This window comes from Centruroides vittatus, unplaced genomic scaffold, assembly GCF_030686945.1.
Source record: "Centruroides vittatus isolate TY-2023 unplaced genomic scaffold, ASM3068694v2 contig_1506, whole genome shotgun sequence".
Taxonomy (NCBI): domain Eukaryota; kingdom Metazoa; phylum Arthropoda; class Arachnida; order Scorpiones; family Buthidae; genus Centruroides; species Centruroides vittatus.
Genome location: NW_027120931.1, coordinates 619722 through 643762, shown reverse-complemented (window position 1 = coordinate 643762; position 24041 = coordinate 619722). Strand labels below are relative to the sequence as shown.

At 33.0% G+C, this 24041-nt stretch overlaps 1 protein-coding gene across 1 annotated transcript in view; it reads right to left on the bottom strand.

Moving 5' to 3' along the window:
* Window positions 1-2091: 2091 nt before the first annotated feature.
* The window catches only part of LOC136968673 (neuroglian-like), a 70770-nt gene continuing 48820 nt past the window's right edge, over window positions 2092-24041 (bottom strand). The window contains 9 exon segments of the mRNA XM_067262674.1: window positions 2092-5132; window positions 5254-5467; window positions 5542-5700; window positions 7713-7844; window positions 11440-11628; window positions 14596-14718; window positions 21079-21265; window positions 22631-22749; window positions 23191-23428. Of these exon segments, the coding sequence (XP_067118775.1) occupies window positions 4922-5132; window positions 5254-5467; window positions 5542-5700; window positions 7713-7844; window positions 11440-11628; window positions 14596-14718; window positions 21079-21265; window positions 22631-22749; window positions 23191-23428 (1572 nt within the window). The 3' untranslated portion in view covers window positions 2092-4921.

The window sequence follows — 24041 nt, the reverse complement described above, 5'->3', positions numbered from 1 at the left end:
GATATTTACTCTTACCCTTTTAAATTTCAATAAAATTGTAATTTTCAATTAATATATCATGCGTGGTTTATTTTCTTTAGATCTTACGAGGGACTGTTTTTAGTTTACATTTTTATAAACTAAACTAGCAAAGAATTCCCGGGAACTGGGAAGTGGATCAAGTCCAAAAAGCCAGTTTGTTTGGTGAACACTTACTTTCCCGGCTGTTGTGTATACGTAACAAGGGAAAGTATGAGATCAAATTTGATACGATTCCCAGTTTTTTTCTTTTGCAAATCTCCACGTTTTGACCTCTTGATTCAATTTTTAAAAAATCCCGTAATGTGTTGGTGTCTACTTCGCTCAATATCTCAGGATGGAATAAAGATTAAAAAACGAAATTTGGCACGGTGGCTTGCATATGAGGGGCATTAGTTTTGTTGTCTTGGTGGTTAAAGGTCGAGGGGATGGGGAGATAAAGGGAATCCAGTGTGGTCGGACTTAATGACGATTTTACTCATTAACAACATTTATACTTTTTTTTAAAAAAATAAAATTCATCCCTACCCTCAAAATTAATTTTTTTTTACCATTTTATAGTAATTAAAAATATAAAAACTTTTTATAACAAAATCTCATAACACATGACGCCACACACTGTTGTTATATTGTAATTAAAATTATAAAAGTTATTTTCCAAATAAGATCTCAAAATAGTCAGAAAATTTACGCAAGTCGTTGCTGGATTTTTTATTTTTTAAATTGTTCCTTAAAGAAATTTGTTAAAAATGCAAATCTTAGCAAAGAAAAAAAAAAAAAAAAGAATTTAGAACGTGGGTGTACCCAAATTCTAAATTCATTTTATGCAATTTTCAAACAATCTTTTAGATTTGGATGATTTTTAAATAGTATGTTCAGTGATGGTTTTAACGATTATGCGAGAACACAGGCAAGCGTGTGAATTTACAAGATCTCCTTTATATAACGTAAACTTTCGAATATTGCATATATGCAATACTCGATATAGTATAAGATTCGGAACCGTACTGAACTAAACCCAAATACTGACAGATACTCTATTTGTGTATCTGAAATCCCTAAAAGCACAGGGTCCTAGACAAAAGCCTACTTCGCTTACGCATAAAACCAAACACCGGGCATATTTATTAATTTCTGCACTAAATATTTTAAGAGAATTTTTGAAATATTTTGCAAACCTACAACCTTGTACTGTTCAAGTAATGTACAAGCATACGAAGTATGATTGTAGACTTACAGTAGGTATTAACCAAAATTTCCAAATTGCAGACCTGTACGTTTCCACTGTCGTCCTTCGTTTCCCTCTGTCCATCTCGAGAAAGGATTTAGATAACCTGTATGACTCGATTGTTATCGGGAGAAGCATGATGTACGGGGACAAGACACTACTAAAATCGAGACCAGATGTGGAAGGGTTAGTTTAAATTACAAAATTAAAAATTGCAGCCCAGCATTGTTACGACTTTTTAAATTTTGCATTTTATGTAAAACGAGTAACCGTATTTTGCGCGTGTAATGCGCACCTTTTCACCCAAATCTGTGAGGGAGAAATAAGAAGGCGCATTACACGTGGGTAGAATTCCGTATCTATGTTTTCAATTCTTTTATTTTTGCTCACGAGTTTAAAAAGTAACTCTAGAAATCGATAAGACAGCGAAGAAGAGTTCTTGGAAGAGGAGTAAATATCGTAAATTTGTTACCGTTACAGAAAATTTCATGTACTGAAGTCAAAACATAAATACTAGAATTCCTTTATAATACAAAAAGTCAAGTATCTAAATGTAAGTAAAAATTTTTTCCTGAATGTTTGGGCCAAAAACGTAGGTGCAAAGGCAAAAAGTCTTTGTTAACGACGTAGTCCGAAGAATAAAGAGCTTTATTGTCTGGCTATGTATAGAACATAGCGAAACAATAAAAAGTGCTTTACAGATGCCGTACATAGCTATGTGCAACTATGTACAGCTTTTCCAAATATAGTCACAGAGTTGGATTTGATTTTAAGTGTCTTTCATGTTTTTTCCACGAAACTCATAAAACAAAGATTAGGCACCGTAATTAATAAAAGTCCATTCGTTAAATACCAAGACAAATATTTATTGGGAGCTTTTGTTATCAACAGGGTACACTGGCAGTGTACATTGTCATGGCAAGTAGCAAAATATGATGTACTCTCGTACTGGATCCCTGCTGATTTATTTATTCGATTCGATAAAGAAAACAATAAATGAGAGATTAAACTTTTTTTACCACATCGAATCGTCTTATAAAATAATGCAAAAAAAAAAATTACAATATTTAACAAAGAAATTCTAACGGTTAATTAAATTTCGTATGACAAAATGATCGCTTTATCATTTTACACAAAATAACACAATACTGTTCGTATAAATGCTGTACAATTGATATTTTCCGGCAGCTTGTTTCTCCCAAATACCAAATTGTTTTCGGTCGATCGTCTACGAGATGATGATCGGTTTATACATATTTTGCATTACAAAGTTTGATTTACATGAAAATTAAGGAACCATCGACTGGGAAGACAACAGTGGCTTTTGTTATTCCTTCGATTTGCATTGTCCTGATTGAAATCGCATACAAAGAATAAGAAAAAAAATAAAAATCACACTAAATTGCTCAGATCTTCAACAAAGTATGTAAATAAAATAGCGTTTTCCCCCGTTTTTTTTTTTATGTATACACCTAATTTCTAACATCAAAAATACGGTGTGAATCCTTTCGTGATACAACTTTCAAAGTCATGTACAAAATAATGGCAAAACGTAGTGTTAAAAATGCATAGTTCGAGACATGCCATACAGAGAATTACACGCAACGAATGAAAAATTTAACGTCCCTCTTTACCTCTTAAAATCGTATGTAGCAAAATAGTTCTTATAAATAATAATTAAGGCAACATTTCTCCACGTCCTGCCAGTATATATATATATATAATTTTTTTTTTTTGGTACCGGTCACGTGCAACGTAACGTCGGCACAACAAATTGGTCTTAAAGCACTAAAATGGCGTGTAACACAGACTTACTTGCGAAATCAATGGGACACGGTGCCTACCCGAGACACATCATTCTGCAGACGAGACATATACTTGCAACCTATCCTACGTAAATGGCGACGATTGTGCTTGAGAAAGAGCCATAGCAATTGTGTTTTTTTTCTTTATGCCATAACACAGAGGTGTACACAACGCACGGAAACGTACCAAAGACAAACGAGACGTTCAACGAAAAAACAAAACAAAACAAAAAAAAAAAACTGATGAATTAAAGCATCACAAAAACTTATGCAATTGCCACTGTGTAAACTTTGTGACACTAAACGTTTGCCAATGGTTTAAGTAAAGAGAAAAGGTGTGTGCTTCTAGTACAGAGAAAGGAATAATAAAAACAACACAACCACAATACTTTACGACCGTCTTTACGTCGAAGATATACAGAGAATAGCAAAAATATTTATGGAATAAGCAACCTCATAGCATTAAAAACTTAAAATATTTTCTCTGTTGCTATTTTATCAATTGTCCAATATAAAAATATGTATAAAAAACAAACATCTAAATGAACAAATTTATAAAAATACAACTTTTTTTTTTCCATTTTATAATAGTGAATTCTAAATAAAGTAGACCTAAATAATGTGATCAACACATTTATCTATATCAACAATTAGCACTGCTATAATTAATGTAGCGTTCCAACTATTGGAGAAAGAGGACCCCCGCTTTAATGCATTCGAAAGTCAACTCCGACGTCGTCGGAATTTATTTTGATCATCGGCGATTCAAATAATCACTTAAGCAATTATTTATCTGCACCATTTAAATTGAAAATGAATAATTATAATCACAGTACGCGCAGGATCAACCTTTGCCTGTCGTAACAAATGTTTTTTTTTTTTTTTATTAGTAGTCGTCATACTGTGTGTTCGTCGTACCGCAACTGCATGAAAGTTTCGATACGTACAAAATGATTTCTTTTTTATAATAAAAAAGATATAATTTAAGACGATAAATAGAAAGTCTCGTATAAAAGTTTTTTCCTCGTTAGAAATTTGTGATTAAATTTCACTTTGCTTTGTACTTTGTATCGTCAGAAGGTACGGGCATGTGTAGTGTGTGTGTGGGTCTAGTCTGTGAAATTGTACTTTTAATGTCAATGGTCCAAATGCCGATCCTTTTACATTCTAAATGCTTAAAGTATGCTTTAAAAATATTTAAAATATAACGAGTCTACTTCAAAGAATCACCATACTTAAATAATATTAGTACAAACAAAAATTTTCTTAGTTTTTCCATCAGGATGCTTAATTAAGATGATCAATCTGTGATCTTACCATAGCTGCCATTAAAATTAGTTACAAGGAATGAAAAAAATGTGCAGCTATTTTAATGGTAGGTTTTTTTTGAAAATTTCCACTAACAGTTTAATGTTAAAAAAAAAAAAAAATTGGAATGAGATTTATGCCAAATGTAGCAGATTTCTTATGCATTCTCATGGAAAATCTAAAATAAATTATTCATATTTTTATCATTTTAATATATAATATATATGTATATGTAAATATATATATATTTTTTTTATATAAATTTTTCTTTTAAACATTTGTCTCAGTATCTTACGACCGTTCGTGGATACTGGGCAAATGTAATTGAAAATAGGAGGAGGATTTAAAAATAACATAACAAAATACGGAATGTGAACGTAGGCAAAGTTTAAACATATTAATGAGCATGTCGTGTTACTAGTTCAATTTCTTTGGCAGTCGACTTTTAAACATATTAATCTATGGAATCGAAAATTAATTAAGACCTTATGACAACGAGAACCGACTGTAAATGATCGATACAAATGAAATGTCTAAACTGTCGTTAGTGGACAACTAGAAATCATACGAAAGTAGCTAAGGCTGACGGAGATGTTGGTTCTTCTTTCTTCTTTTTTGCACCGTATTGACCTATGAAAGAACCGTCCTCTCCAAACTGTCCGGTTTCTCCCTCGCCGTAGTCTGCCATACTATCCGTATCACTTTCCGCACCTTTTAAACTACTGCTTAACGACATTCTACTTCCCCTAGGAATATTTTGGTTGTCTATCCTTCTGAAATATAAAAAAAATTTTCTTTAAAATTTAATTTTAATGATAACAAATTTGCAAAATTTACTCTTTTCCTAAACTATCAAATCTAAAAGATTGTTCCGTACTTATTTTGTCTACTTACGGTTTAGTGTATTCGTTAAAACCTCCGTCGTCTGGATAGTCAAGATCGTGTCCTTGAGCAGCTTCCTTTTCGTGAACAGAATACTTTCCTCCTCTGTTTCTTTTTATGAGACACACGATAATTAATAGTAATAGTAACAAAGCAATGGCACACATCATTCCGATAAACCACGCAGCGGTTGCCACATTATCGGCAGAATCGGGAGCTGCAATAGCTAAATGAAAAAAGTCACACAGTGTAGTTATTAATTTAGTAACCTACATTCTTTTGGACAACTTTTATACTTACTTAAATCACCCGTATCTATTTCCTCTATTTTACTAGGTACGTGGTAGGTACCGTCGACAGACACCACCCTCATTTCATACAAAGTGCCTAACTCTAGACCTCTAACAACAGTAGTATCCTTAATTTCTTCGGGTGGTGTGCTTTCCCATTGATTTTCTCCTAAAATCAAATACATCTTGTAATTTATTTAAGCAAGCTTTAAAGCCTAAAACATAAAACATTTCTATAAAAACAAGGTAAGACAAACATGTAATAGTAAAATATTGATATGCTCATTGTATCCTCAATGAGATATAGTACTTACATTGTTTATGACAACATAATGCAGGGAAAAAAATCCAGTTTGTTACAATCTGACAGGCTAGAAAGTTTAATAAGTCTAATTGATATATTAAACATTTTTTAGACTATAGATATCTCAGTATCAGAATGCTTAATTCAAAAAAATAATGTATTCAAACAGAGAACAATTTGTTGTTCTCTGTTCTAATATTGAATTAATAGCATTTTAGATTAACTAAAATGCTCTTAATTCCTATAAATCAATTAGACTCCTTAAACGTTTTAGCACATTTGACAGCTTGTTTACTTTTTCAAGTGGAGTCAACTAGCAATGAAAGATCTATTGTTTGTTATAATACATTTCAAATTTATGTAAAAATAATTAATGATCTATTCATTAATTCTTTTTACATAAGTCTTGCAGGTCAGCAATATCGGGATCACAGCTTTAATGACAATCTTCTCACAGACTATTTCTCATATCTTGAACATCAAACACAATTTGATATTGACATGAATTAGTAGGAAAACATTATTATTAAACATTTTCTTAAATTTTTCAGCAATATGTTCAAGGGACATGAAATACAAAGGTCATTCTAAAATTAAAGAATGTTTGTTTTTCTAGATATTTTTATTTAAGATAATGAAACAAAACTTATTTTACAACACATATGATACCTTAGCTATTTTTCTATGTAGTCACCATACAAATTTAAACATTTGTCAAAGCATATCACCAGCTTTTCTATGCCTTCTGCACACTCAGTTACTGCCAAGTTCTTGAACCTTCATTAACGGCATCTTTCAGTTTGTTGTCACTTCCATAGTGATTCCCGGCCAAAAAATCCTTCAATTTTGGGAAAAGATGGTAATCACATGGAGCCAAGTCCAGGCTATAAAGAGGATGTTCAAAAACGTCCCACTTAAACTGTTGAAGCAAGTTCTTTGTCAACGCAGCAGCATGCGAAAGTGCGTTATCCTGAAGAAGCACAACGCCTCTGGACAACAATTCCCGCCATTTGTTTTGAATGGCACAGCATAATCAGTGAAAATTTACACAGATAAACCTCGGTTAGCTGTCCATAAATTTCGATAGGGTGGACTTTTTTTGCATTCAAAAACCATATTACACTACAAATCTCACACTTGGTGGGATCTTTAATTTTGTCACACTATAAACAGTAAATGATCATTGTGGCTTGCTGTTAGCATCAGACTGATGCGAAAAAACAGAAAGGTTCCATGACGCAGTCGTAAGAAGTTGTGGGAGAACTGCGTGGCTCGTCAGATCAAAACGTTCTTTTCTTTTAGAATGGCCCTCGTATAAGCAGAGAAAAATCCCTAATGATAGACAAAATGGAAAATTTGTCCAACATTTATCAAGTGTCTGCCAAGTTAATTTGCTATTCTATCCACATTCCAAGTTTAGTTGTTACATTTAATTTTAATATAAAGAATAGATGCCTATCTAATAAATGATGATCATCAGAAAGCCATAAATTAAAATAAATGAAATATTAAATCAACTATAAATCACACTACCAATGATGCCAAAATACAATTTGACTTATTGTCAAATTGTATTTCTAAAGCAATGAAGTTTATTGCCAAATAAGCTTCAGTAAGCCAAATTTGTTAAAATTTTAGTAAATCTGATGAATAAATAATTCATAGAATTTATGCCAGAAACCAGGAGAGATGGGTGTTCCTTCACATATCTTTGTAGATTCAGTAACTAGTAGTTTTTATTCTTGAAATGCCATTTACTAATAATGTAATAATAAACATTTCAGAAGTTAAAGATTTAATCAATATTTACTTTTGAATATTGTCTAAACACATTAAACAAATAGTTACTACTTTAAAAAATAATGATTAAAGCTCACCTTTTCTTCTGTATTGTACATAAAAATGGCTTCCAGGCCTTCCTTCTACTGCTGGCATCCAAGTGACAAGAACACCTGCTTTACCTTCTTCGTCTGGTAAATTATACCACTTAAAATTTGGTGCATCGGGAGCTGAAAGTATTAAATGCCATTTTTTTAATTCCAGCCATCTCTATCATCACCCAATTACTTATATTATGAGCTCAGCTGCTCTGAAATTGTGTTTTATTGGCCGAACAATATTCGTGCAAAGCATTACTTATATAATTAGCAACATTGAAATTTATACAAGATAAGTTATTGTGCAGTGAGAAATTTGTGATAACATTAAAGCTGTGTACAATATTTCGTACAAAACCTGCAAATTGTATACAATACTGTAAGGACAAATTAGAGATCTCATATGCAAAATGGTACATATCACTTTAATTTCATTATGAATTTCTCACTGCACAGTAAACTTTCAGACACTCTGTATTATATATAATGTTTTCAAAATAAACATTAAACATCTATGTATTCAAAAATTTAATTTTACTTTCAAAAGTTTTAACTTCATTATTATATATGAAAGAAAAAGTATTTAAATGAAATAGAAAGAATAAACACTGGAAAGAGTTAAAATAAGAAGTAAAACAACTACAGTGCCTGTGACCGGTGTGCTTCTTCTCCAAGGATATCAGAGGACTTCGCAAACATTTTCGAACCTAGCCTGGTTCTTCTTCAGGTGTAATGGAATTCTGTATTCTAAATTTTAATTTCCCGTTGTTTTAGAAAAAATTTGTTCTGGAGCGTTGTCATGTGTAACCGATGTCGTCATATTGAACCTGCATGATGAGAGTATAGTGCTACTTTAGAGATTTATTGAGGAAGGCCTCCCATGCTGTCGTTAACGTGATTTCGTCTTTAAAATTAATACAGTGCAAATACCTGTGTGTGTTGAGGAATATGTAAATAGCCTCGAGCCATTTGAGGTATTCTTGGCGGAACGTGGAGTGAATAACTCTGGGTTGGATGAATAGACTGCTAGGGCAGTGTTTTTTCTATGATGTATTGTGTCCGCTTTGCGTTCATTAATCCTCGTTTCTAAGTTGCGTTTAGTGGATCTGATGTAGATGGCTTTGCTGTCGTCTCTGTAGTCGATGACGAGTACAGAGTATATCCCTGGAAGTCTATTTCTATCAGGAGTGTCTTTTCCGTTCCTAAGCCACTTGAAAATAGTGGTGCACCTCCTAAATGCTAAGCGGAGATTCTTCTTCTTCGCTACCTGGTAGTAAATGGGCTTAAGTGCCAAGTTGTACGTGATTGGTACATAGATAACAAGGGAATCATTGGAAGGAGAGGTGTGAGTAGATAGATGTGGTAGTACCTCGTTGTTCATTTCGCGTGCAATGTTGTGATAGCCATGTTGTTTTGCTATTCTCTTTATGTGTCGCATTTTGGAGTTGAAGGCTGTCTGTGAGGAGGAATGTGTGCGCGCCCTTCTGATTAATGCCTTAAAAGCTGCCATCTTGTACTGTGGTGGATCGCAGGAAATTGCAGGTATATACAAAGGTTCGGTAGATGGTTTATGATAGACTTCCGTATTGATAGATAATCCCTCCATTGTGATGTTAATGTCTAAGAAGTGTGCCTGGGTGGGGTGGGCTTGATCCATTTCGACCGTCAATCCATATGGGTTATCGTTGAAGGTATCGTTTAAGGCCGGAATATTTGGGATGTCCTTCCATAATATAAGGATATCGTCAAATCAATCAGGTCTCAGTAGGAGAATATGTGGGAGCTGAGAAGAAATGAATTCTGTTTCAAGTTTTCTGACCATAATCTTGCAGAGGTCTCCAGCGACTGGGCTTCCCATGGGTACACCATGTTGTTGTTGGTAAGTGGTTCCATTGAATTAAAGAACGAGTTATAACAGATCAGGTGTGCCAAAACGTTTGTGAAGTCCTCTGATTTCCTTGGAGAAGCACACCAGTCACAGGAACTGTAGTTGTTTTACTTCTTATTTTAGAAAAAGTATTTATTTATAACTAAATTATTTATGAGGGCTGTTTGAAAAGTTTGTGGCTTCAAATAGAACAACAAACAAAATAATGTTAAAACTTTTTTATTTTTCAATGTAGTCTCCTTTGTTAGCAATGCACTTATTCCAGCGATGTTCTAGCTTTTTTATGCCATCACAGTAAGTCGATTTGTCAAGCTGTGCAAAATACTTGTTCACTTCAGAGATGACTTCGTCCTTTGAGTGAAATCTCTTTCCAGCCAAGAATTTTTTTAGGTTTGGTTTTTCCAAACCTAAAAAAATTCTTGGTGGAAGTCAAAGGGGGCCAAATCAAGTGAGTACGGTGGATGTGAAACTAATTGGAAGAGAAGTTCGTTTGTCTTTTGTTCAGTGATTCTGGCGGAATGTGCAGGTGCATTATCGTGGTGGAACAGAACCTTTTTCTTCTTCAAGTGTGGCCTCTTTTCTTCGATTTCTTTCTTCAGTTTTTCCAAAAGTTCACAGTACTAGACAGTATTGATGGTCTTTCCTCTTTCTAGGTAGTCAATAAAGATCCCTTTAGCATCCCAAAAAAACAGAGGCCATCACTTTCCCCGCTGATGGAACAGTCTTTGCCTTCCTTGGTGGTGGCGAACTGTGGTGTTTCCATTGCTTTGTTCTTTTGTTTCAGGAGTGTAGTAATGGATCCACGTTTCATCAGTAGTCACAAACCGACGCAAGAAATCCTGTGGGTCCAAACACTCCTTTGACATCAAAGTGCGAACGCGTTTTTGCTCGGCGGTCAGCAGATGCGGCACCCATCTTGCCGAGGCCTTCGTCATACCCAAATTTTCGGTTAGGATGTGGTGCACTCGGTCGACAGAGATGCCTGTTGTCTCAGCTATCTCACGCGTTTTCAAATGATGATCTGCTAACACCAAATCGTGGACTTTGTCGATATTTTCTTCAGTGACAGCAGTTGACGGCCATCCGCTGCGAGGGTCATCTTCCACACTCTCTCTGCCAGATTTAAAACTGGCTGTCCATTTTTTCACAGTGGTGTACGAAGGAGAAGACTCTCCCAAAACTTCATCCATGTCAGCTTTGATTTGAGATGGGGTCAACCCTTTTTTTCATCCAGTATTTTATGACCGCACGAGTCTCCGTCTTTTCCATTTTTGAGCAAAGCATGTGCACACTGACTATCTGCTAAGCTGTCGTGGTAAAACTTTATGATAAATCAAGCGGAAATTGGTATTGTATCTTTAGCAAAGATGGCTGAATTATTCCCGCCAAAAATTAAATTGATAGCAGCGCCGCACATAGGCAAGGCCACAAACTTTCTGAACAGCCCTCGTAAAAATAAGATATCTTATGTCAACTTAATAGTCTATACACTGATGTAAATTAGTAATTTTTTACTATTCCAAGATGACTAATATTATGAAAAAGTGAATGAAAAATATTGGTTTTATCATATTGAGATATTCAAAGTAAAAAAATTTTCTGATGACAATTAGATTAAATAAAAGTTTACTGACATATTTGATAATACCAACTTCAGATAAAAGAATACAATGTATACTTTATTGTACGCCATTTGCTTGTACTTTTTCTTTTATCTAATAATGATAAATTGATCTTATCAAACATATACTTGCTTTCGTTATATATATGGTATTTTGTGACTTATTTTTAGACTTACCGATTATGGTTAAAATAAACAACTATACGTAATTTACTTACGGATATCCGATTCTTTATTTGTTTTAAGCTCAATGAAGTAAGGCATTCCTTGTCCTACTTTTGTAGTTGCATAGATAGTTATTCTGTATTTTGTATTTGGTTTGAGCCCAGCTAATTTTGCTCTCGTTTCTATTGGCATAGTGATAGGAGGTTTTCGCTCTATTTTTGGACCTAGAGCAGTTCCATGTACTGAAAAATATAGAAATTTATTTAATACTTTCATTTACTAGAATATTTAATTTCAAATCATGTATATTAACAGAAAAAGTCAAAATCTCGAAAGGTCAAATATATTGGGCCCTATGACACAAAGTTCAGTCCTCAATGCCTTATAGAAAATCAAGACATCTTTATAGTCAATTAATTTAAACAAGTCTGTTTTTAAAAAGTACTAATTTGCTTTAATGTGAAAGTTCGAACCCACCAGAATTCGAACTTTCAAAAGTTCAAACCCACCGGAATTAAGCCGGTAATGATACATCCTTTTCCGCGCGTGTAGAAGGAAAAGGGATATGAGTCAAAGGGAAAAAAAATGAATCAGAAGGAACAACCGACGAAAGGTGCGGATTGGTGAAGCTGAACAACGTGACCACCTCAATAAAAGGGCGACGAGAGCAGAAAAAGGGGGTCGGTTACATAGAGTCCGTCCGATCGACCCCAGGTCGGTTACGTAGTGTCGATTAGACAGAGCGCGAGCGTCCCGAGTCCCGACGGAACCCGCCCGAACGAAAGGCCTACCTTGCCGATGATACCTTGACCTAGAGGAAGGACCGACCCGGATCACGAGGTATGACCCCATTTCCTGTGAACTCTCCCTCCGCGAATCCGAACTCAGGCGACAGACGCCCGCCGTTTTTGTAATTGTCATGTTAGCTTTAATAAATCATTGTTGTTGTTATTATCCGTCGTAGTGTCCTTTATTCGAATATTATCATCCGCTGCTCTACCGTCAACCCCATTCACTTCCTCCACTCGCATAAAAACGCGTAACACGTAACGCGTAACTCATCCGAACCGCCATCTTGACGTGGGCAGGTCTCACGGACCTGTTAGCCGACAAAAAGGAGGAACGAGACTTTGGCCGCCTCCCAGCACCCACATGCCCCGGCCACTTCAAATCATGTATATTAACAGAAAAAGTCAAAATCTTGAAAGATCAAATATATTGGGCCCTATGACACATCAAAGTTCAGTCCTCAATGCCTTATAGAAAATCAAGACATCTTTATAGTCAATTAATTTAAACAAGTCTGTTTTTAAAAAGTACTAATTTGCTTTACATTATTTTAAATTACATTTTCCTTTTGTCTCACAGTAAATTTTTCTTAAATAATATTTTTATAACTAATGCCATTCTTATAAATTATTATAAAGTGCAGCATGTAACACAAAAAGCTTAATAATTAATTAGTATTCCAAAAATTTTGCTAATACAGTAGAGCAGTGGTCCCCAACCCTATGCCCGCAGGCACCATGGCGCCCGCCAATCGTTTTACGTGTGCCCGCCACTGTGCAACCACGATAAAAATAAAAATATTTCGGTTTTCAATAAAATGCTATGTAAAAGTTTTTTCACTTTGAATGATTAACCATTCAAAAGTAGAAATGGCATCCAACACAGATGAAAGCAGAAAGCGAAATGCGACTGATCTCTTTTTCCCTTCCGCCAAATCTGCACCAATGCAATTTCCCATACCTGAAATGAAGTAAAACGGTCCGTTCTGAATACCGTAAAATCAAAGTAGGGAAACGTGTAGGGCCCGTAACTTGGAGTGACCTACAAATTTCAGCAGTCGTTAACTTAAAAAAAAAAAAAGAAAAAAAAAAGGTCAACAGCTATCCGTGTGTCAGAAGCAATCTCCGCCACGATATCTCTGGCACCGTCTACAAATATTTCTGGGTGACACCACGATATCCGCACCAGGTGTCACCCATGCTAATGTCACATTATATAAGATTTGTTTAGAAGCAACTTATTTAAATGGGGCCCCAATTTAAATTTTGTCTAGGGCCCGCTAGAGGCTTAATCCGGCACTGTTAACTATGTCCAAATATAAATTCACCTTGAAAAAATAAATGGTGCCCGTCGTCCAGCCGGTATTCTAGAATGTGCTCTTACATACAAAAAGGTTGGGGACCCCTGCAGTAGAGCATCGATTATCCGATCTCCGATTAACCGACCGTGTTCTAGTCGGAAAATTCAAATGTCCACTAGTGATGTGGCACTACAATATTTGATTATGTCTTGGCTACTTTAATATTACTTTTGTTAAATTTTTGCATGTTTTAGCTGGCAGCACTGGCTCGACCAAGAAAGGGAGGCTAGTATTTAAACCAAGCCTGATACACTATACTAATAATGTATTTTTTCATACTTTTCGGTTATCCGACCAACCCCAGTCCCCAATTAAGTCGGATAATCGATGCTCTACTGTATTCTTTAAGAATATTATTTAAAAGGTAAACAGACTGTTATATTTTTGTTTTAAACCCTTCTGCAAAGTATATATAATGATTACAGAAGATCAATTGCAAACCTAAAAATATTTTACAGCATTAAAAATTAATCACTACAGTGGAAAAAACTGTTTAAAAACATTATATTTAAACAGTATAACTATTTATTTTCTCTGAATAAACATTTAATTACAGTATAAGTTTGTTAATATGGCATCTATGAAACCAGAGTGGTGCAAGGGCTACCATATTTTCAATTTTGCAAAATTTAATAAGATACAAAATCTGAACATTGCAGACATTGTTATACATTTTGCACCAATGCATGCAGCCATAAGCTTCCACTTCTCACTCTCTAATCACTCCGAAGATGATAGGATGCATAACTGTATGATGTTAAGATTGGTTGAAAAACCTTTAAAATGTTAACGAACATGTTATTGTTTTAGCATACCACTAGTATCTATAAACTGGCAGGTAATAGTCTTGCCAAGAAATGACCCGACTTTATAATTTTCGAGATAAAAATGAAAAATATTTGAACTTTTACTATGTTTAGAATTAGCAAATACACAGCTTTTTAATTGTTTAAATAAAATTTTAGAAAAGTTAAGAATTGAACTGTGTAATTTAAAACATATAATCAATACAAATACGTGCTGATGTAATATATGATATTTTCAATTATCTAAAACATACCTTCTTCATAATATATCCTATAGCCGGTTAAATTTCCATTCGGTTCTAATGGTCTTTTCCATATCAGATAAAATGCACTTGCACCCAGTGGCACGGCATCAAAACTAGCAACTGGGCCAGGAGCTAAAATAATAATAAAAAAGTTAGGCACATTAAATTGTTTGCTAAATAATAAAAACTCTGCCTTTCTTAATATAAAGATACAGAATTAATACATCAGAATCATTTAGGCTGGATCAGACACGACAGTCTTAGTCACAATACAAAACTGCCCGAAACATAGTGAAACAATGATGTTTCCACTGTATCAAAGGGGACACCACACACTGGATCAATCATCTTGTCCGAGACAGTTTTAATCACGTTAGTGACGATTAGTTAAAAAGATGACGGTAGCTTGTGCTTCGTCGTGTCTGATACGTGTATCAGACAGACTGTTGTGGACCATCACACACCAGTCAGAGTAAGCACAAAAGTAGTGACCCAAGCAATTTTTTTCAGATATTTTTCGTAATTCGTTATTTCTGCTTTTCATGTAACAAATTAAATTAAAATAAAATCTATGAAAAGAAATTTATAACATTAAAATGTAAAAAAAATTATCATAAATAATTCTTGCCTTATCTGAGAGTTATTAAAAGTCTTTCCAGATTTTTTGAACTGACTGTTTTTGAAGTTTTTCCCCAACTTGCTTCAAAATGTGGTCAAATGTCTCTGGCTTGTCTGTTGTGAAGTTGTGAAATTTCAATAAATCCTGCCTTCATTCAGACAAGATATTAGTTAAGTTCCCCCTTTTTAAAATTAATATTATGGACCCATAAATGCTTCTTGCACTCTTTTCCCCAAACCATAAAGAACGTCCAGGCACAAACGGCAACCTTTTCGTCCCACGCCATCTTAAAGACGACCGACTGGAAAAAGACGATAGTACTGGCTTTTTGTTTCAGACACATTAGTCTGACTAATCTGGTGTGATGCTAAACTGTCAAATACTTCAAACAAAATGTCTTGTCTGATCCAGTATGATGTCAGACCCACTGCATCTAAAAATATAATTTGATATCCTGGTGCCAATGATGGTGACTTCTCTGTATATCATATTTCAAACAATTATAAAAAGTTATTTATCAGAAACTTGGATACCCAAAATAATATTACAAGAATCAAGGCATTTTTCTCATAGTCATCACTGTCATTCCACAAAAAGAACACTCAGCATCACACAAGACATTACTTATTTTACCGTTTAAGTTTATCAAAAACCTATTTAATCTAAATTTTGCAGCAAATGACTTTATTTTGTAACTCAAATTAGACAATAAATAAGGCACTGAAGTCCACATTCCATTAAGGAAAATTCCATTGTCTGAACCTCTTTCACTCAAATAATGAACATCTTTTAACCAATATAAATCTCTTAGTTCGTCGATTGCAGCAGTCCAGGAGGAACAAACTTTCACTTAAAAAATACATATAACTAAAGGACAATCCAATATTATTTAATAATCCTTTAACTATAATATAACAGACCATCATTTCAAAAATGAATTACTATTTAGCCGTGAAAGTCTTGTATATATCAATATTTGATAATCATCTTCCGGTAAGTCAATAAGTTTTTTCCAAAACCGAAACCAATATAATGATAAATTAATAGCGAGGGGAGGTCTTTCCAATTCCATTTTCAGTGCAGATCCTGAGACAGACCTATTAATATGGAATACCTGTTTAAAGTAGAACAACTGTATTGCCTCAAATCTGTCCACTAAGAGACCACCCCAAACCGGAAAAGCATAAAAAGTACTTGGTCCAATCAAGGAATCAAATAATTTAAAATAATTATTTAATGAAGGATCCTTTAATTTTAATAAATAACTTGATGAAATTTGAGATTTTAGCTCTTGTGTTAAGTAAACTTTTATTTAAATGATAGGAAAATGTGCCCCATGAAGAAAAATAAATACCTAGATATTTAAAATTTGGCACAATTTACAGTTTATGATTTTCTAAACTGAAATTCTGTATTTTCAAGTTTACCATCTCTACGATAAATCATAAGCTTTGTCTTTTCTGAATTAATTGTCGATCGATTATCTTCACAATATTGCCAAGTAAGATCGAGTCTTTCCGCGAGTGCAAAAGCTGAATTAGCCAAGAGAAGGACATCGTCAGCATAAAGAAGACAGTTAATTTCAATATGAGAAGAAAATGCTATCATAGAGCTTTCACCTCTCAGAAGGTCAGGAAGATCATTCAAAAACAAAATAAAAAGGATAGGACTCAATGGTTCTCCTTAAAGTAACCCTCTATTGGACTCAACATAATCAGTACAAAATGAAAGCGCCTCTATAAGATATCTAGTATTAGAAAAAAGACTCTTAAATAAATTAACAAATAATGCAGAAAGACCAATACTCATAAGTTTATACCATAACAAATCACGATCGACTGTATCAAAAGCTTTCTCGAGATTAATAAAAGCAATATATAATTTCCCTCATTTCCTCGAAAGTGATATTTGAATAAGATCAACCAAAATAAACAAATTGTATTCGACGCCTCTATTTTTAATAAATGCTCCTTGGAGAGGTGTAACAATATTAAACACGTTCATCCAATTCCGGAGATGATTTGACACAATAGTCGAAAAAACCTTTCTAAATACGCTAATTAAAGCAATTGGTCTATAATTAGTTGACGTCTGCCTACTTTCCATCTTATAAATCATCCTTAAAGCAATTCATTTCCAAGATAAAGGAAAAGAGCAACTAGACCAAAAGGAATTAAACATATCCAATATATCTAGTAGTATTTCTGTAGAAAGGTATTTTATCATTTTGTTCCTTATATCATCAAGACCTGGGGCCTTAGATGATTTTAATTTTCTGATTACAATTTCCAATACCCTCAAAATGATAGGATCAACCAAAAGAAGAACATTATTACCAAAGCTTAAATCGATATAAATTACTGTATTTGGTCCAGAGAAATACTCTCTCAAATAATTCGACCAATCCGAGGGAGATATAGCATTTTCACATGGTTTCTTAATTCAAAATTTATTAACTAATGCTCAAAAATCTCTAGTACTTATAGTCTTCAATAGCAGTGAGTTTATTTTAGCCAAAAATAACTTTTTCTTTGCCTTATATGGTGACTTATAGCTTTTATTTAATTTGCAGCATTCGTCCAATAGATTTCTACGAAATGTTCGTAATACTCGGTTTTTTGTTTTCATTGAATGAAGACACCGAGGATCAAACCGTTGTTTCTCAAATGATGATAAAGAAATATTTTTCTTAACCTTTCTACAGTGGGTTAGTCAGATACGGAGCTACCACAATGTAGTGGAGAATAAACGTGGGAAATTTTTAAAGAATTTTCCCATAGGTTTTTCTCATTTTCGTTTCAAAAAAATTCTTTTAAACAGTTATGTCTAGTAAAGAAAAATCTTTTTTATTGTCATAGAATTCCTTTTTTATGTGACTTTTTTTGCGTTAAATTTTTACTAGTTTTTGGCAATATCCGCAAAATTTCTTTGAGAATATAGACGTCGTTCACCACTGCCACGTGATCGCCCTTGACAGATACATCCGTCGATCACTGCAGAGTGGTTAACCATTCCACATTATAAAGCTGAAGTTAACAAAGCCTTCAATAGTACATCATTGTAACTGTGCGCATCCAGCAGAAAGGTCCCTTTAACCGAAATATATAGCAAACTGATCAGAGATAAATAATCATTTCATCTTTCTTGTTTCTATATACAATGAATTTTTGAAAGTTTCAGAGTCAATACACTATCCATCGTGAATCCAAACGATATTTTTAATTCTGATCGTTTTCCAATTTCAATATCGAAAACTCTAAAATCTAATAGTCTATCTAATAAATTCACATTTACTGTTATTAAATCTTTAACAGATAGACTGGCTGCGAAGAGAAAAGTAAATTTAGCCAGATAGTTGACACTTCAACTGTTTGAAATATATAATCCGTACAACTTAATTAATTGTAAAAATCCTTAACCTCTTTGGATTTAATATTAAATCATTAGATCTTCAGGAATTTAAAACATTAGTATTACTCCCAGTATAAAAATTATCTAGTTCCTCGCCTATTCAAAGATTCAGCTTCTGCAAAATAAGGCAACAATTTCCTAAGTCTTGATCTATATGACAAATCATGAAAGACTAAGGAGCGAGTAGGATGGCAACACCTAAATTTTCTTTAAACTTTTAAAAATAAGTCTTTTGTCAGCTTGAGTATAGAGCTCAAACAACACAAGCTGAGTTTCCAATATTTGATAACTGTTAAAAAAACTTTTACAATAAAAATAGAAAAAAACAATTTAACAAGAACTATGTGAGAATCAGGATTTATTAGATTAATTAATGTAAGAAAATATATTATTTCTTTAAATACTGTTTACAAGAAGGGAAGTTACATTCATTGTTTGTGCAGAAAAGGGGAGATCAACTTCCTTTTCCACGTGGCCTTATCTGTAATTCGGATGACTTGTCTGTCTACCCTCTCTGCATTCGTCACACATCCCGTAGAAACCACGGTTCCCCGTGACACTATTGGCTAGAGAAAGGGACAAGAAGGGCGATTTTTTCACCATTTGTAGCAGTTCAATGACAGAAGTAATTAATATTCTTGGGTTGACTACCTCCAGGCAGTCAACCCTAGAATAGATCTGCCATAGAACCACATATTTAACTTGTGCACTGTAAGTACCTGGCAAGATTTTCGTCTCCCCACTGAACTCTCACCACAGTCTTCTGCATATCAACGTTTAGTCGCCGACAACAGAAGACGACTACTGACCGACTTACGTCATAAAGTAGTACGATTTATCATATACTTGTAAACTCTCTCTCCTCATGAGGATAAGATAGAAAGCATTACTCTTGGAATTATAGATTAACTGCATACGTTTTAAATATTAATACATCTAAGAATATAAGTCTTTAGAGTTAAGTTTGATTATGTTACCTTATATTAGAGTCATGTATATAATATATTTCTTTTGCCTATTAAAATGTTGATTTTTATGTTTGCCCCATTGGATTCCATTTATTTGCTAAGTTTGGACTATTCACCCGCTACATCCACATACCCCCCACTTGAAAGAGTATAATCTATTTTATTAAACATGTGATAGGGTGCGAGTGCCATCCCTATCTAGTGTCAGGAAAAACACTTACAGGAGTATCTTATGAACTTCCTGTGCAATATTTAAACTCTTAGAAAGCCATCCTAAGACCCTGTGACAGATCCACCAGATATGCACCAACTAAGTGGTAGAACATAAACACCTCTACTCCTGGTTCATTAAATCATGAAGCATAATAGTCTGGAAGGGTTTATTTTCTCAACCTTATTTTTGTTAGCGAAGATTCTACATAATCCACTAGCTTAATGGACGACTGCCTTGGAGCAACATTCACTAACAAAGGGACTAGCTGTCATATTTATAACTTAAAACCTCATTGCTGTATTTAATTCCAGTAAAGATGAGATCAATTGATGAAATTAAGATGAAATATTCTAGAATCAGTTTTTGTTCTCATAGTACATTTAAATGGTTTAATTTAATCTTGTTTTACATTATATTTAGTAAAGTAAATCTCTTTTTAGACAGAAAACCCATTGTGCCTAATGCTGGATCTAGAAAAGTAGGAGTTATTTTCTACTTTATCCAGAGTCCTGGGTGTCACATTGTTCGTAAATATACTAACTCTGTAATGGATTTACATTTAAGCATTCCCGTCTAAAAGATAAAACCATTTTCTGATTGAAAATTTTTCCGCTGGAGATTGTGGCAGGCTGTCATAAAACCCATTTTGTATATGATGTGGAATTTTCTAAGATAACATGCAATATCCCCAGATGTTCTATTCTGCTCTTGTTAGTTAACATTTTACCTAGGAAATGGAACTCCTTTGTGGCCTTATATCTCAACTCTATCTACAAGCTGTTCCGTTTTCTGATTAGAAGAGGTTTGTCTCCTAGATAGGCGTTCAATTAAAACAGCAAAATTAAATCCCCGAGAAGTAATTTATATACCAGCAGTAGAATCCCAAAATACTTCCAGATAATTGGAATCGGTTCTTATATATCCTTTTTGTAAAAATCAGAAAAAGCATGTCAATCTTTTTTAACTGATAGTTTAATTTGTATGGTTTTTAATATGCTAAAATATGATTTAGTAACATTATTATATACCTTTTTGTTTTTATTAATGTATAGCATAAGCAAAGTCATTTTTAAAAAGCACTGCCATGTGATGTGATACCCAACAATTTTAATATTTATAAAAAACAAAATTTATTTGTCCATATCCTTTCTTAAGTCACAACAGATGAGTAATTATTACATCAAAAAATGTAATTATTTGACTTAGTCATACTATTAAAAACATTTCAAAAATTTTGATATTAAATTATATTAAAAATGTCGTTTACAACCGAAACTTACTTCCTTCTGGTGTACGGAACTGAATTACTTCTGATCGTGGTCCGGTATATCTCTCATTAAAAACAAATATAGCGATTTTATTTTCTGCATTTGGACGAAGGATACTAACGAGAGATTCATTTTTATCGGGACCAACTATTTCTTCCCTCGCGTGTTCTTCTCCTTCTTCGGGAGTCCAAGCTTGAATCTGAGATACAATAAATATTTCTTTTATAAAAAAATTTCTATAAAATTTTTAAAGAATCTTATCCTTAAATATTGTTAATTTCAGACAGGAGTCCATTGAAAGATTTGTTTTATATATTAAAGTCAAATATATTTACACATTATTAATCCTCCTTAAAAACTATACTTTCAGTTTATATGATATCTATTACACAATACAATTTTTTAATGATTTATTATCCAAAATATTTTCTCAAAATAATTTTTTTTATGAGCAAGACCTGTATTTTTATAATATCTATTTTCCTTTCACACGTATATAAATGGACCACCGGTGGCCAAGTGGTTCTATTCCCCGAACACTGGGAGTTTGCACCTCACCAGGATGGGCTGGCCACTTGGCATTTTCCAGGTTTTCTCCACGTCTGTAATGCCTGAATAGGAGCCAGTTACCCTTAAAAAGACCTCCCAGAAGGCATTCTCCCTAGGCAGATCGCCCAAGTGTCGTGTTGCTGTAACTTAACTAAACAAACAAACAAGTGCATATAAGTAGTCAAAACTTTTGAATTCGAATAAAAGTTAAAAAGTTCAAATAATCAAAGTTAAATTTTTTTTTTTTTAAATTAAACTTATTTTCTGTAACTTTATAGTGTTTGAAACTGTTCCATATTCTTTGTCACTATCATATTTTCTCTTTACTCTCTATTCCACACCTTTCCTTGCTTCACCTTTTTTTAAGTTAAACTTTTATACATTCCACGCTTATACATTGTACAAACTAAACAATTCCATAGTTGTACAATGTATAAGAGGGAAGAAAATGTCATTAAAAGTGTGAAACTTGAGACAATTTTGCTCACACCTTAGGAATTTATAGAAAAGATGTATTTTAGAGAATACCCAAAACTCAGAGGTTGACTAAATGCTATTTCTAAGAATCATTTGCAATAAATGCAATATATATTAGCTTTGGATTTAAATTTATACTAAAATTAACAGATTTAAATAAAATTTAAGAGGACTAATAGTAGGTTTGAATTATTCCCCAATTCAAATTAATCAAACTTAAATTAATCATATTTAACAATATATACATATACATATATTATAGTATATGCATATTAAATATGTTAAAATTTGTAAGAATGTTTTCGATATTGATGATCATTTTTAAAATTTGTATAATTATCTTTAATTCATACTTTAATATATATTAAACAAAGGGGTAAAAGTAAACTGGAAAGTTATAATTATTTAAATTAATATTCATAACAATATGCATTTTCTTTGAAAATGCTCTGAACATTAACATGAATATTTTAACTTAAACTCGTTTTATAAAATACCGAACGTATAAAGAATTCATACGATCGACGTTTCAATATACCTTGTAGCCTTTAAAATGTCCACGAACTGTGTGTTTAGGCACGTGATTCCACGCCATCAGAGCAGATCGAGCATCCTTTACGGTCACCACGTGAAAGTTTTTTGGTGCTTCTTCTGGTACTGTAAATAAAACAGTAAAAAAAAAAAAAAAAAAAAATATAAATACATCTAATAAATAATATAATATTCAGAAGTAATTGATTTACTATGCAGTATCCTAATATAAAGAAATAATTTTATGCTAAAATGCTATTTTGGAAATTTGTTTTATAAATTCTGAAATTAATCTATATTCAAAATATTTGTATGGAAAAAAATATAAAATTTGAATATTTTTTATACAATAAAGTTATTTTTTCATTAAATACAAACTATAAATTCCCAAAACTTTTTTTTTTATAAATCAAAATAACTTATCTATCGTAATAGTTTACACATCAAGCATTAATACTTTTAAAATGGACTGTAAAATTTTGTTATAACAAGCAAATGTAATTGAATATTTTATACATTTTAAAATATTTTACTTATATAGTAAAATATTAATACAAATTATTTTACCGTCTTCTCCAGAATATCCAATTATTTCAGTTGGTATAACATTTGCCTGGCCTCTCTGATTGTGTGCTTCGACTTTAATTCGATACGGTTTAAATGTTGGTTGATTATATACGATAAACTGATTTTGTTTCCAATCCGTTATTTTTTCGTGTTCCCATGCAGCATGTTTGATATCTTCACGTTTCCAAAATACTTTGTAAAAAAATCCCGGAGCATTCTGATCAATTGGCGGCATTGGCTGAAAATAAATAAAGGATTTACAGATTTAAGTAACAAATCTAATGTCATCCAAATGTTATGTTTTAGTACTCCATACTGTTATTATTCATTATAAGCTAAATAAATTATTCCACATATGCAGTACCAAGCTAGCACATAATTATGTAACTTCCATGTGATTTGCATTTCATTCATATGTTACAGTAAAAATGCATTTTAACTAGTTGAAACTAGTTTTTACTGGATGTCATTGTTATAACTAGAATTTACTGCTAGTCAAAAATGAATTTGAGTTAAAACTAGTTTTAACTAGACAAAACGGGTTTTAACAAAATGGCTTAGTAAAAACTGTTTCGACCAAGGTCATTCAGCTAACACGTTCCTATAGTGTACGATGAATTTCGTATCGCTTTAACCCTTTTCCCCCGACATCCGGTTTACGTTTAATTTGCGATCCCTCCTAAAGCAATATAGGTCAGTCGGGCGATATTATTTTAAAAGTTCACCAAAAATCAAATTATCATTATATCTATATGAAAAAAATCACTTACATTTATTAATATCTTTAGTTTTAAATAAGATTTTTTTCAATGCATTTTATTAGAAAAATTTATAAGAAAAAAAATAATATA